Raw genomic sequence first — 16,598 nt, forward strand, 5'->3', positions numbered from 1 at the left:
TCAGTTCTGCATCTCAGGAATATTTTCTCACGAATATTTCTTCAGCTAAATGTTAGCTGCTCCTGGCGCTGTCCAGCACTGTCCAAGCGGTTCTTCTGACATGTCTGTCTGCCATAATTTTACCTGCGCTCTCTGTCCATAAGCGTTTAATGCTCTCTCACTGATTCATAAAACGTCTCTGACTGTTCAGCTCTCTCACTCATTCTGCGCCATATTCTTTCTTGCGCTCTCTGTGAGCTCTCTGCCATAATTGTTGTCTGCCATTAGCTGCCACCTCTAACTCTTTTGATCTTCAGATTGTTCAGGACTATTTATATTTAATGTCGAAAATCTTCCTTGCACCATAAACATCACCCTTCTTGCAAAGCCAATAGATAAGTGTACTGTAAACGACATTATCCGGTGTACAATTCTTGTTCAGCAATCTCTTCCACAGCATTCCGGCATCTTCCACTGCACCCTCATTGCAGAGACCATCAATAACCTTACTACACAGGCTCGGGTTGGGTATCATCTTTCTATCAACCATGTTATCCAACAAGCTCACGGCCTCGCTGATCTTTCCCTCTTTGCAGTAAGCTTCAATAACTACACTGTATGTAATGTCTACGATTGGACAGCCATTCTCCTCCATATGATCCATAAGCTTCACAGCTTCCTGCAACTCTCCTCGCTTACAATGCTCATCGATCAATATCGTATATGAAACTGGATCCGGAACCCACCCCTTGCTCAAAATTTCTTCAAACAGCCTCATTGCCCCGTGCATATCCCCACGGTTGCAAAGGCATCTCATAATCGTGCTGTAAGAGACAACATTAGGACCGCATCCTTGTTTAGGCATTTCATCAAACAATTTGTATGCAGCCTCTAAATCGCCCATTTGACAAAGGGCTTTGAGGATAATATTACAGGTAAAGACATTGGGCACCACACCGATTTTTCTACAGCTGAGATACAGCGACTGCACCAGGTTAAAGCGCTTGGTTTGAACCATGGCATTGAGAAGAGTGTTGAAGGATTTCACAGACGAATTACATCGAAATTCATGCATTCTGAAGTAGGTTTTCATGGCTTCCTTGGGTTTATTGGCGAAGCCATAGCTTCTGATCACGACGATGAACATACTCTCACTGCATTTCACATCGTCCTCCTTTAATTGCTGCAGGACATTCTCAAGGCCTTCAAACTCTCTGGACAATGCGAGCTTTTCGATCATTTTATAGTATGTTTCATAAGTGTGCTTGTAACCCAAATGATAGCGGGCTGCGTAGGTGAAAATGTCTAGGGCTAACTGGACATTTTGGACGCGGATTAAGAGGCGAAGCATTCGATTTGGATTGAGTTTTTGAGGCCAACTTGTGATGGGGGGCGTCACTGTGTACATCTTGAGCTCTTTGTCATTGGATTGTGTGGCATTTTCTGCAGAAGAAAAGGCAGCAAACGATGATCGAGAAGCGCGGAATTGAGCATTGATTACCTGGAGTTGTCTGAGGACTGCAGCCATGGTCTAGACTTCCCCTGCGTTAGCCTTCTGATACGCCTGGGGATCAACGAAATACTACCATGCTTCGCAAGTGATGGCTGAGTTAGAAACCTACTCCATTTCAAACTACAAAAGATTATCTAACCTGCATAGGAGCCGGATTTCGTGAAAGGAGCATTCAAATTTATGGTCTCTTAAAATACAGCTGGGTTCCGTGAAAGGAGCATCGGAATTTCTGGACTCCTGCATTATTGATTGGCCTGGGACTAAGGAAATATTGTTCTATGCGGACTGGTCTTGATTAGGATTTCTTATTGAAAAATTCTTTCATTGGTTATACAGAGTTTTGGCTATTTAGGTGATAAAAGATAGCAGCAGAACCAGGATAATCAGCAAGAAGGCCCTTGCCTCAGAGGAGGCTGCAGGAGCTGGCATCAGAGAAGGGAAAACTATTCTTGTCTCAGAGCCTGACTCGAATACAAAGAAGGCTTGTTGCTCACAGCAAGATTATATAATGCCTGAAAATACGATATTAGAGCTCAATCTCATTTTTGTATTTTGTTGCTGCAAGCTATTATTTGTTTGAGGAGCAATGAACATGACATCTACATATTTATTTAAGGACGGTGAAAATATTTGTTATTTATATGGCAACAGAAGTAACAATTTGCAGAGTCCACCTATATTAAACAATAAAGTTTGAATTTACCATAGCGCATTGAATTTTATGTGGGGCATTGGATATCAAAGTCTTTTTAAAGATTTTTGGTGGCATTTATCATATTATATTGAAGACAAAGCGACCGAGAGCTTTTAATATCATTGCCACAGGAGGAATTTGTTTTCTGTTCTGGAAGATCATCATTTTCACACCACAGCAAGCCATTTGTAGTTTATGAGATTATGTACAACTCTTTCTCTAGCGATCTGTAATCCCACAATTGCAGCTGCTCCACATGCTATCATCAATAGTTACAAGAATGTATTAGCAGTCGCTATTGAAGTTGACTATTCTTTTCCACTGGCCGAGAAAGTGAAGGAGTATTTGAAGGATCCAAGCAAGTTTGCAGTTGCTGCTGCCCCAATTGTGGGACTGTATTTAAAACTCATTATAGTTTCTGTTTCTTGATTCATTTTCTGCACAAAGGATTTTTCTGTGTCTTTGTACTGTGAGTGGGTGTTACTTTTACTCATTGGGTCATAGTTGTAATCAATGTTTTAAAGTGGTGTAATTTTGACAATGAAGAATATGCCTCGAATTACTGAAATATTAGAGTTATTAAAAACTCGGATATATTCCTCTAATCATGAAACATTCCAAATCAGCAAAGGCTCTCTCTCAGAAATTCAAACATGTCTACAATATGCACAAGAGAAGATCGATTTTTTGCAGCTTGAATCTCAGCTACAGCAAGAAGAGCTACATCAAAATAGACACCATTCTGAACCTGTTTTTGTTCAAAACATTGAGACAACCACCCATCAGCAGCATGTTAATAATGTTACAGTTCATTCAAATAAAGCAGTAGTCGTATATGCAGATGCAGAAACTCAGTCTGCAATTCCCAAGCCCATCATCAGACCTTGGGAACAGCTTGTCCACAGCAAGCACAAAACTGGTCTTGGATATGACAAGGACTTGTCCTTTCATATTCCAGACTATGCCAAGCCCATTCAGTTTCAAAGTGCTGGATTTATTCATGACAGTTCACCTCCAGCTGTTCCAGATTCTGCCCCTCTTCCACAGCAACAACAACAACAACAGATTGAGAAATGCCATCACTGTGATCGAGTTGGCCATCTGAAAGATCATTGTTTTGATCTTCATCCATGTAAGCACTGTCATAAAACCAGCCATTCTTCACACAGATGCTTCAAAAACAAACGTCCTGCAAGAACAAAGATTCATCTTGGATGGATTGCTTCTTGGCAATGGGCATCAACAGCCAAGAAGATATTCCAAACACATGTCAGAACTTGTTCCAGAATATTGAACAGTCTTGCAGTTGAGTTTCCTCCATCATCTCACCTTGTATCTGACAGGGGGGAAAATGATGGTCATCTACAAGCTTCAAAGTCACATCAAGCGAGCCTGAGCCACAACCTGCCACACCAGTTTCAGAGTTGTAGCCAGAGACAAAGATGCCCGTGAACATGCCTTCAGTTGGCAATCTGGGACACTTCCTCTAGCAGAAGACTTCAACTTATTTCCAGTTTCGGAAGCATTCCAGGAACACAATTGAGAACACTTCCTCTAGTAGAAGACTCCAGCTTCTTGCCAATTTTGGAAGAGTTCCAGGAATTGCATTAAGCATTCCAGAATTGTTGGTCATCCTTAAACCATCACAGGTTGAGACCTCCCTTTTATGGTTGAAGGTTTCCCTCTTTAAAACAATAGGATCACTTCCTCTAGCAGAAAACTTCAATTTCTTGCCAGTATTGGAAGAGTTCCGGGAACTGCACTAAGCGTTCTATTGTTGGTGGTCATCCTTAAACCACCGCCTTTTTTACCAACATTTCATAGAGCACAATCAGCCTAGTGCTGCCATGCATTTTTTGCACATTTTGTATTACAGCTCTCTTCTTGGACTCATACATAACCCTTCGGATTAAGGGGGGAATGTTTGACACCTTATCCTAAATGGTTAGTGTGGAAGTTGAATGGACAAAAGGAATCCAAGAGACCTTGGGATCTGAAACCCAAGAGTCACATATTTGTACTATAAATGTATATCTGATGTTAATAAAAATGTACTGAATGATTTATCTTTCATATTGTCTTTACTGTCCATGTGTGTTTAATAGCCAAGTTCCACCAAAATGGTTCCTCCTCCCTACCTTGTACCTCAACTTATTTTTTCACAAGACTATCCTACAATCTACCAAATTTTCATCATATCCATGATTTCAACAACAATTTGTGATTCAAGATATAACTAAGTTGGAACAAACTTAACTCTACAGCTGAGGTTATTTTTCCACCTCTAATATTTATGGATAAAGAGAGATCATTTTTTCAAAGCATGTGGGAGTTGAAATATCACCTTTCCCATGTTGATTCCCTCTATTAAACATCATGGAAAATATCTATAGATTAGTTTTTTTTCCCAAGAAAAAAATCGTAGTTTTCATTAGTAAAATAAGACAATTACATGTTGTATCATCTACATGTGATTATGCAGAATCACAGGCAATGGACCATGCCATCCTATCCAGATTAGTGTTCATATAGATCATCCAATATATACAATAAAAGACAAAATATATACAAACAAAAACATAGTTGTCCATATAGATCAAAACAGATAAAACAAAAAAAGCCTCTAGTTACCAAATGATCTTGGAAAATCATTCAGATGTAAACCCATCATGTTCAATGAATGGCTTGTGGAATAACTGATAGAACTCTCGGTCTTGGAATTCTTGAATCAACCAGTGCCCCCTGTGCTGCTACGTGGCCTCCTTGGAAAGAAAGTCAGCGACTAGATTCCTTTCCCTGTATATATGTGAGCATACAATAAAATCATAATGTGATTTTAAAGTGACGAATTCATCCAATAAACTTCTCAGTGTGTGCACGTGACAATGATATGCAGAGTTGATCTAGTTTAGAACAAGCTTAGAGTCCCCAAAGATCTAAATCCTGTGGCAATTTTGTTCCAGAGGAAAAATGAGAGATAATTCTTCAGGGATCAAATGATTTATAGCAGCAATATGGTTACAAGTGGCTGGCTACAGTATGGGGGCATCCTAAAAAATAGTATGGTTCCTGGTCAACCAGATACCCCAACATACTAGCAGAGGGAGGTTCCTAATTTTTTGTGTTGCTACAGAGTTCCACCAGGTTTTCCAGGCATCCGATAGATGAGACCCATCTCATCTAAGCACTATGTTGAGGGAATGAGTAATCTGTAGCCACACCTGACTAGTCACAGGGAAGTGAAGGAATAGGTGATCAATATCTTCAGCTTGATCTTTGCAAAATCAACATATAGATGGACCATGATAGGCACGACACTTTAGATTATCATTTGTGGACACTTTATTTAATAGTATAAACCACATGAATAGGCAGGCTTTTTGAGGTTCTTTAAGCTTCCAAAACGGTCTCCACCACCAAATGACCTCCACTGGAACCATGTGATGTTGCCACCCATATGATTTCATCCTCCACTTCAATGATCCTAATGTGTTCTTCTTCTAAAGCACCCATGAAATGATGCCAAACCCTGCTCCACCTTTTTGGTATTCTGAATTCTTGTGCATTAAACCATTTCTATGAGGTCTAGGATGATTTTCTTCAATCTGCTATTTGTGAGAGTTGAGTGATGTCATCGAGTGCAAGTGTGTATCTGATCTCCTATGGTAAAATGTGTGTATTACCACATCCCGACCAAGCATCAATGCCTAATCGCACCAGCTCAACATTTCCAATACGCTAGGCTAGTACATTCTTAATGACATTGATGGAATGAGTGATAACTTTCCACATGATAAAGGCTCTAGAATTGCCCCGGATTGGCCTAGAATCCCCGTAATGGCTAAGAAAACCGATTCTATGTAGGTTCTATCATGGTCGAGATAGATACCAAGGTCATCCTCAATGCACCTAAAGATTTCCTCTCACTAGAATTGTAACGACAACACTGAGAATCTAACCCATATCATACTCACCCCCAATTTCTCCTTTTTTGAGTCAAAGAGTGGTGACCACATCTTGAGTAGCACTGGGCTCATCTGTATATGCCAATATTTTGACAGGACCCAATTTGCTCGGTCTGGTTGTGTGAAGATGAGTGCAAACCAACCTCTTGTCATGGTAATATCCGCCAACAACTCGTCTAATAAATGTCCCCAAATTTCCACAGTCCAATGCTTCAATCGCCGAGGGGTATAATTTCGACCACGAACCCTTCCAACAAGCATAATACTCTTAGTAAATGTAGCTTGGGACATACTGATACCTTCTCTGAATACCAACAGACCCCCCTTCTCATGCACCTTAGTGCATTTTGTTTTTTTCTTCCCCCCCATTATTTTTGCATGGTCTATTGGGTGTTGTTCGTCCTCTGATGACTCATACTCATCCGAATCCGATGCTCTAATATCCTAAATACCAGGTTCCTGATGAGTGATGCCATCAAAACATCTTGAAGTGAAGTGCAAGCAGCAAGAGCAGGTCGCTAACCTTGGGGGTCTGCTCCTGATGAGCATGGTACATTATTCCCAATATTTACGACACCATATGTATCAGTCCCATGAACGCTCGCTCCCCCAACTACCACATAAGGCACCCCTTGTACATTTTTCGCGAGACCTTGTTGTTCGAGTTCCCAGTACTGTAACTTCGATGGTGATGCGATATTCAGGACCGGTTGAGCTTGATCCTCATGTAGTTGAAGAAAGTTCGGATTTACTGTCAAGCCTGGGTGGGAAAACCCCAGGGTTTTTAGGGGAACCTTCACATCATCCATCTCTGAGGTAAATGCGTCAACCTAGACTTCTGGTTCATGGTGTATCATCGGTGAAACCCTAGTTTGATGTTGATGTGGCTGCTCAACCCAAAATTGGGAAGCCTCCATAGAATTAGAACAATAATCCACAAGTTCCTCGTTGATACAAAATGATGTTCACATGTACTCCGTTATACTATCCCTATGTGATGGTGTGCACTACACCCTCTGAGAGACTTTGGCCCAACTGAATAAAATGCTCACCTCCACTGTTCGATCCCCTTACTAGATGACCAAGAAAACCCATGAGGCCAAAAGCTACCAAACCGCCGCGGATAAATATAAACTAGGTGTACTGACCCTTGTTTGCTAGCGTTGTGACCATTCCCTCGCCCTGTTATCGCTCCCAGGTGCAAGTGAAAACCCATCTTCGCATTAGAAATAACCCTAGGGTTAGACTGCCATGGAAATTCCTCTCGGATTCTTCCGTATGATCTTCTCTAGACAAATTCCTTATTTCCATTTGATTTCTGTTCTATCTGCAATTTCTTATCTAATATTGGAGCATCTCCATAGATTAGTTAGCCTCACATACCGAACATTTTATTAGAAATAATCATTAATCTTATAACATTACGACTTCTCTGCATTTTTCAACCACACACAACTTATTTTTATGTCACCATAATTCACCTTTAATGTAACATGATTACATTGAAAAATCAACCAAAATCCTCTCAAATAATTTTTCCTACATAGAAACAAGCATCATATGATTAATTATTACCATAAGCAATACCTCCCTATTAAGCCAAAGAAAACACTTACACATTTCATTTAATGGAATTTAATTCCAATTGAAAAACACAAAAGCATTTCATTAAGTTCCATTCAAGGTTTCACCGCATTTCTGCTTTTCAAATATCAAAATTTGTTAATTTCCCTCGCGTTCCAGGTTTTTTCAAATATCAAAATTTGTTAATTTCCCTCGCGTTCCAGGTTTTTCAAATATCAAAATTTGCTCATTTCCCTCGCGTTCCAAGCTTTTTCCAGGGAAGCAGGAGTAAGGTCGCCATGTCATCGCATTCTATTTCTCAAATATCAAAATTTATTCATTTCCCTCACATTGCAGGGTTTTTCCAGGGAAGAAAGAGGAAGGTCACGGCCATGTTGTTGCAGGTCTGATTTTTCCAGGGAAGAAAGAGGAAGGTCACGGCCATGTTGTTGCAGGTCTGATTTGATACATTTGGTTGAATACAATAAATTAGATTCTATGTGCCTCCAATTGTGGTGGTCTCATTCTACGAAGGGATCTGCACAAGGTTCCCCACACTCCTATGCGATGGACCATCCCCATATAGACAAGTGCAAGAGGCACTCAAGAGGCTATATGTACAATATTCCGCAGAGGAAGATGGAGCCAAAGGTATGGGTTATGTGCCAAAGAAGACGACAGGTGTCTTTCCAACCTCGAAATCAGTGAAGAAATTAAGCAGAAAAGAGAGCAAAAATGCGTTGACTAAGACAAGGAAATAAAATGTCCCAAGACTGTAAGAGGTCACCATCTAGATGCTCTGCCACAGGTCGATTGTGATGATCTAGTCGTCCCTATAAATGTCAGAGACACAAAGAAGGCCTTGAATTTGCCTGTACCACAGGGTTCCAAGAGTTCCAAGGAAATGAAATTAGATGCTGAGGAAATGGATGTGAGCTCATACAAGCAGGATTGAGGCTCTGTGCTAAAGGATAAGTTTCCAAAGGATACTAAACCGATTCAAGTGGTAGGTAAACTACATTTTATTTTTATTGTTTAATTATAAGAATTAATTCAAGAAACTTGCCCATGAGTGACTTCCGTTGCTTTAGGTGAAAAGTATGGATGGCAATTTTTCTACCAAAATCGCCTCGTGCTTTCCTATTATGCCATTTAGGTGGTGCAGACAACAGTGATAGTGAAGCCTGGTGGTTGGGTTAAACTATGCTGACCTCACTAGTGAACCAATGCCTTATTGGTAGCGTATGTAGAGATTTTCACTTTTGAAATAACTAATAGCTTGCCATATGTCATTCAATAGAACAATTTAGTTTGGAGGTCGATATTCCCAAGTAAATTTTTGTTAAAAATAATGGGCAATGAATCGAAGATTAGATCTACCCCTGACCGATGGAAGTCTCTACCCTGTGCTACATACCCATTTGATGACAGGCAACACTGTTCAGATCAATGTCAGTAGAGGCGTGACTAGTATACCTCTTTTCCATTCAGTTCTTGTTCCTATTATCATTTCCATTCCTCTGTTGGGATTACACTTCTACAACACCACTACTTTTTAAGTGCATGATATATGCAGGGAGATGGGTGGGTTCAAGTTGCTTATCCGTCAAAATTCTATAGTCACGATTCTAGTCTTGTTTTGTTTCTGGTTATGTTTACATTTCCTATTTCTAGTAAAGTAGGTTTTGTATCTCCAAACCTCAATTTTATAGTGGTAATGTACGCCATCAGGGAGGTGATTTACGCTTATTATTCCCCAGAAACCTTGAGTCCTATTTCCTGTTCTATTCACCATGTAGTCATGTCTCTTGTTTTGCTTATGTTTTACCCTTTTTGGTAAAATACGCTTAGACTGTGGATTGATATTTTAATAATGCCATAACAAATTTCCTATGAATATAAGGCAAAGTAATGCACACGACTTGAGTAGGTCATGAAATGTTCAAATAGAAAAATCGTCTTTGACGTTGGTGTAGCCCTTATCATTTTGGGTGAAAATGCAAATATTCTGAATTGATTTTTCTTAAAATTATGTTATCGAACTTTTTTTACCATTTTACATATATGGAAAAACCTCAGCCCTACCAAGTAAGTTCATGCAGGCTCTCCACTTTACAATATATTTTTGCTGGCTTGATCTAATAATATTTTTCTTACAATTATAAAACCTTTGTCTTTGTTTTTTTACAAAAAGGCTATACCTTACTTCTAGTTTCTAAAAGCGCGGTATGCTGGACATACTGATGTAAAAGAAAAGATGGGAATGTGCCTTTTTTTTAGTCTATTGTGTGGGTTTTTTCAGCTGTTGCACAACCTTGCAATAGGTTACTCATTATCAAATTCTCCTTGTTGTCAACTTGTCGGTCTCAGAGATGAAGTCTCATTGTTTTTGTTGAATCTTGTGTCATGAGTGATCTCCTTAGGGGTCTCAGAGTCTCCTAGCTTGGAGCTCTCACTTTTACTGTGGAATCTTCATTCTCATACCCTCTTACTCCCCCTACTTCCCTGTACATTTGTATATTTTATATTACTTTTTCTATAACTCTGTCTTTTGTTTCTAATTTCCATATTTTCCTGTTGTCTTACTTGAGTGAAATATTTGGAATTAGTTAACAATAGACTGTAGCCTAATAAATCTATGCCTTTTTATGGAAAGGACTCGCAGAAATAGATTATTAGTTAACAGTAGATTCTAGCCTAATAAATCTATGCATTTTTATGGAAAGGACTTGCAGAAATAGATTTACCTGTTTCACGGTTCTAGTTTTGACATGCAAGTAAAATCATAATTTTATTTATTGTGTACATTTTTTTACAGAGTTATTCTCAAATGTGCTTATTACTAAAATCTAGGAAAAATCCCGAGTTAGAGGGACAATATGTATTCTTTTTGGAAAAAGGATGAATTTAAGGTTGCAATAAATGAAATTGAGATTATATAACATGATTGTTTCATTAGAGCAAGAGGCTCTGAGAATCTGGGTATTGTTTCTGGTAAGGATTTGATTTTTAATGTGAGTTAAGCCATAAGAGTTATCTAGTTAGATTGTTAGCATAGTCTGTAACCATGCTTGATTAATAACTTGACTCTGTAACCATGCTTGATTAATAGCTTGATAAGTAGTATTAGCTCATCATGAAAAAGGGTTAGTAACCTTACCAAAGGCTATCTAGGCTAAATAGTTCATTACTTATCTATGTTGTAATGCTTACCTATTTAGAACACTAGCACTACCTATGGTTAGTCTAGTAAATCCTGGTTATTAGTTATATACACAGTAATAATACCAGCTACATCTTACTTTCTAGTTTAGCATGGAGTTAATATCACTCTTATGGATTAACTTTATCTAATCACACTAGTCGGGGCATTTACAGAGGCATAATTATCTAACAACAATTTGAATATGATAAGATATATGTCTTATGTAATTAACAGTAATAATACCAGCTACATCTTACTTTCTAGTTTAGCATGGAGTTAATATCACTCTTATGGATTAACTTTATCTAATCACACTAGTCTGGGCATTTACAGAGGCATAATTATCTAACAACAATTTGAATATGATAAGATATATGTCTTATGTAATTACAGTCCTATCTTCAGGACGATTGATAGTCTTGTGCATGTGTAAGAGTCTATTTTTCAATTACACTTGTTGAGCTTAATCAAGCTTGTTACTTGCACTAAGCTTGAGTGGTTTACTCATGATACATAAAACTAAGTCTAGCTAGAATTATATGCATGGCTTAGTCTATTACATCACAGTAAGTGATATAAGGAAAAGTACAATGTAGTGAGTGATATAAGGAAAAGTATATGGTGCTACATTAAGGAACTGCATGTGAAGTTCTCATGTCACTCCTGTGTGTCATCTCAGAACTATATTATTATGCTGAGGGAAAAAACTCATATTTTGGAGGAGGTCTTAAATTGTTTTGATCTGAAAAGCGAGATAGAAATGAATTTATGGTGGGGATTAATGGGAGAAAAAGGAAGATTGTATGAAATTCTAATGATTTTTAGCGAACGCATATCTTATTGCAGAGAGGCCAAAGAATGTGCTTACCATGTGGAATACTAATTCGAAGGATTCCACCACGAAAAGAAGGCCAACTAGCCCTTTTACTCTCAATGCATTTTAAGCCCTAAAAACATTTTCCTGAAAGTATTTTTGTTAGGTACTTGTTACTGTGATTTGCTCATATCGCTGGATCCCATTTTAGCGTAACCCTTTAAATTCTCGTGGTAATATGATTGCCTTTTTCTTCCATCTGAATTGTCTCAAGTGTAAGATTCAAAGAAAGGTTTCAATCTTAATAAATTATTGAGAATGCTGGCATCTAAATATAATGTAGTTCATTGTTTTTAATTAAACCGTGTGAAATCAACAGTAGAATTCCTATTGCCCAACAGGATTTTATGGCTTGATTGACAAAATATAATAAAATGGAATAAAATAGAGTACTTCCTCTAAAGTTTGTTACACACTGATGTTGGTTATAATTCTGATGTACAGATTGATATATGTTGTTTGACTACATATTAATTGGGCATTAATTTTAACATGTGAATGCTTTTATAGATTGATTTTTAATTGTTTTTTTAATATTTAAAAAGTATTTATGAATAGCTTTTCAACTTAAGGTCTTATTTTGGAGTTGTTAGTAAACTTCTTGGAAATAACGAAGTACTTCAACGCTGACATATATTTCAATATTTTTGCGTATAGTAATTTTTTGACATGGATTGATTGGAGTAAGGATGTAGGTTATTTTTTAAATCAGCTCGCCGACACTGTGTTCTTTAGCTCTGGCTCATCCTTAATGGAAGCCTACCTCTGTGAGAAAAATGAGTAAGTGACCGGTGAAAAGATGGACTCTGTGATGGAAGGAGAATGGCATCATATTAATTGAAGTTATTAATAATAATAATTAAATAACAAAATATTAGTAATAATATTGTTTTACCTTGCAAAATTGGAAAGTGTTCAAGGTTGTAAGTTAAGATATGTATCAAGTGTGCTATATATAAACTGCACACTCTAGGTATAATTACGAGTCAAATATTATAGCCATTAGTAAATACGATGGTATGGTTAACTAAATACGATGGTATGGTTAACTAATCTACAGGCTGCTTAATATTTATCCCCAGACCATAAAAACAAATGTGTAATTTGTTTAACTTATGAGTGAAAATGATTTTGATAGAACAATAATAAGAAAGAGGCCACGTACTTTTTTCACTCATTTGATAAAAAAAATCTCACCACTCCTTATCTTTGTTTTAGCAGTGGATGTTGTATTAACTAACTGTTTGTGGTTCAATGTCTAAACAGTGGATATCAAGCTCCACAACATCTTAGATTTTCGATAAACAAATTGCACAATGAAAAGGATGCCAACTTTGATGGCTATTGCACATCCACCATAGAATGTGTCCTGACTCCTTATGTTCTAATTTCTTCCGTCAAAGTCCAATATAAGTGTTTAAACTTTAAACAAATAACAAAACTTGCAAAGTATTTACAGTAGTTGAATTTAATGTGATTGTACATTCTTTTGCATATAGAATATTTTTAGATTTAAGAAGTCAATTATTTAATATTTCGTTCGTCAAATTTTAAAATAGTTTTGAAATCTAATTAAAATAAAAATAACCAGTGTAAAATAACTTAGATTTTTTTTCCATTTGTTTACTACAGCAAGTCTTTTAATATTTTCCTGTTCTTGAAACTGTACTATTGTGACAATATCTGTCCCGAAGGTTATCATGAAAGAGAGAAGGTGGTTGCAAATTACATATCAATTCCCAACATTGAGCGAGATGTATGCACTATATGGCAGAGTAATAAAAGCTATGACACACCTGCACATATGCCATTAAATCTGGAATGGCTTTCAATATAACAGTAGAGTTGGCTCATGATAGCGAAGAGATTCTCTCAAAGTTGGTGCTGGTCCTTAATGTTCATGTTGATACTCTTCTTTCTCCTTAGTTTTTTTCAAATGTTCAATGGTGTACAATGTAATTAGGTAAATGTTTAATAATATTAATGGTGTAAAATGTTTTCATTATTTTTGGGTAAAATGTTTGATATATTATATTATAATTTTTGTTACTTAATATAACATAAACTAAAAATAACACTATTAAAATAAAAATTCTAAGTTATTATTTAGTTTATAATTTTTTTGGCATAGTTAAGGTAAATTTGAAATAAAAATAAAAATAACCCTATATTAAAATAAATAGTTATTATTTTTTTAATTAATTTTTATTGGGTAGTTATGGTAAATCTGACTTGGTCAAGTTAGTTTTCAGCTAACCCATGGTGTTGTCCATGGTGATTTAATCCCTTTTGAGTAGATAGCGAGTTAAAATGGATCTAGATTAGTATTAATGATAGACAATTTAACAAATTGTTTTAATTAAATTCTTTTAAACTAAATAAATTATATATAAGAGAGCCTTATAAGTTATATAAGTTCGAGTTTTTTAATTGAATTGTGTATAAATGTTAATATCTTTAAGGTTTTGAAATTTCAATAGTGATTTTAGTAAACATTTTTTAAAATAATTAAATTTTAATATTTAATAAAAAATAATTAAATTAATAGAAGTTAGACAAAATTATCATTAAATCTAAAAAAATTAGATTTAAAATTTACTATAAATGATATATTTAATTATAAATAATTTAACCAGTATAATTTATCAATATATTTTAAATTAAAACAAATATAAAGTTGAATTATAAATAATTTAATAACTTTTTATATTAATACAATGTGAATTTCAGCTATTTAAATCATTTAACATATTAGCCTAAATCATTTATCAATTATTGAGACAGGTCAAATCTTTCCAAGTGAAACCTCTTTTTTTAGTGCAAAACCTAAAGAAATGTTTGCATGCCAAAAAATTTGATCCCTCTTAGCATTTAATAGATTCAGAATTAAGACGGATCTAGACTGGTTCTAATTACTGTACCATGTCATTGCTACTCAACAAGTATTTAATCTTATTTATAAATTAACATAACATTTATTATTAGGCTTACCAATCTAGTTCCCAAATGACAATGGTATGTTTACAACATTTGATTGAGTGATTACACTTGTATGGTAATATTCAACTATGAAAGACAATTCCACTAGGAGGGTATGCTATCATTTGGTTCACTTTCCATATACTTCATGATAATTGTTCTTTTTGTGCAAGGTGTTGGTTCACATTATTACCTTCATTATAAAAACATAGATAATAAATCATAAGACTAGTTCAATATATACCATTCATGAATTTTAGGGGTAGCATTGAATATAGTCGTAATACATAAGCATACTCTTGTATGCTCCTCATAGTACTATGGTGTTTCCCTTAAAGTAAATCTTGTGATTATGTTGGAGTCATCAACAATAACTACATCCCTTTGCACAATGTCCTTGAGGAACCTGACTCCTTGATACATTGTTAGTGCTCCTACTTGTTATTAGTTGCGTGTCCCTATCTCTAGGAAAATTTGAATTTCTAGGGACCTCTTCCACTTAGCAAAACACAAAGCAAGGTCTTGATCTCCATTGAATCCATTCCCTCTAGTTCCATGGTGTTGGCATAAAGAATTTTAGCTACTGGCTGCTCTTTGGGTATCCCTAAAATTCGTATACCTTGGCTCATTGCAGTGATGAATCAGACAAGTGTATAATGTGATTTCAAGGACACCTTATCTCATTTGCAGTGAACATTGATTTAAACTAGTGGGTAATGAGATTTCATGTTTCTTACTATACAACTCTCTTCAAATTTAAAAAAAAATTCCTTCCTTCCACTTATGCCACAACACCTCTAGCTTGGCACAAAATCACACATATTTCAAGATCATTAGCTTCTTAGGTTGGTTTTATGGAATTCCAGCTATGGAGGCATGTGTTCTTTCAGCATGAGGAAGAATGTAAGAATGACAGGGAAAGAAACTCTCCGATAAAAAGTATATGTTATGTCTCCCATGCATGAGGATCATATGTCTTCCATATAGTATTTTGAGTTTGTACTTGGAACATATGATCAACAGGGTAGGGGAAAGAGCCTTTAATATAGCATGGTCTAAAGATAGAAACTCTCCAAGGGATACAGGGCAACAATTAAATATTGGGTTATGAGAGGAAGCCCATCCTTTGATAAGAAAACACATGTGATGTTTTCTTATGGGGTTTCCAGATAACTCATGCTAGATTTTTAAGTAACACCCTTCTACCGGCTCCATGTAGAGGACCCTCTTTTCAATATGTTTTAAATTCTATGTTTTGAATTTTTTTTTTAATTAGAAATGTAAAATCATAGATTTAATTAATTATATGTTTTAATTTTATTTTATTTTTAAATTAAAAATATAAAATCATAAATTTAAATGGTTCAAATTACATTATAATGCATTTAATATTTATAATATGGGTAGCCCTTTCCAAATTTATACTTAACATTATATATTAAATATCATCCATTAAAATGAAAATAAATATCTACAAATTTTAATAATAATAAAGAATTTGGTATGCTAATATTTTTTTATTAGTAATTTTAAAATTATAAATTACATTTTTTGAAATTATATTACATTTTTCATGTATTATTGTATGTAATATTTAAATATATCATTTATTATTATCAATTTTATGGTTTGAAATTTTTCTAAAATAAAATATAAAATTATAATTTTAAATGGTTCAAATTTCATTGTAATTCACTTGATATTTATAATATTTATGGGCTTTTCCAAGTTTATGTTTTCTACTTTATATTAAGTATTATTAATTAAATTAAAAAAAAAATATCTACAAATTTAAATAATTGCATGGAGAGACTTTAGTCCAACAT

The 16,598-nt window shown here is 35.6% G+C and overlaps 1 protein-coding gene across 1 annotated transcript; it reads right to left on the minus strand.

The window, feature by feature from the left end:
* Positions 1-307: 307 nt before the first annotated feature.
* Positions 308-1,507, minus strand: LOC149201872 (uncharacterized). The gene has a single exon (XM_089401395.1). The coding sequence runs from the start codon at positions 1,505-1,507 to the stop codon at positions 308-310; it is 1,200 nt and encodes a 399-aa protein (XP_089257521.1).
* Positions 1,508-16,598: the final 15,091 nt, after the last annotated feature.

The sequence above is a fragment of the Pinus tabuliformis genome, chromosome 2_1, assembly GCF_031772625.1.
Source record: "Pinus tabuliformis cultivar Carrire ecotype Pingquan chromosome 2_1, CPIR1, whole genome shotgun sequence".
Classification (NCBI taxonomy): domain Eukaryota; kingdom Viridiplantae; phylum Streptophyta; class Pinopsida; order Pinales; family Pinaceae; genus Pinus; species Pinus tabuliformis.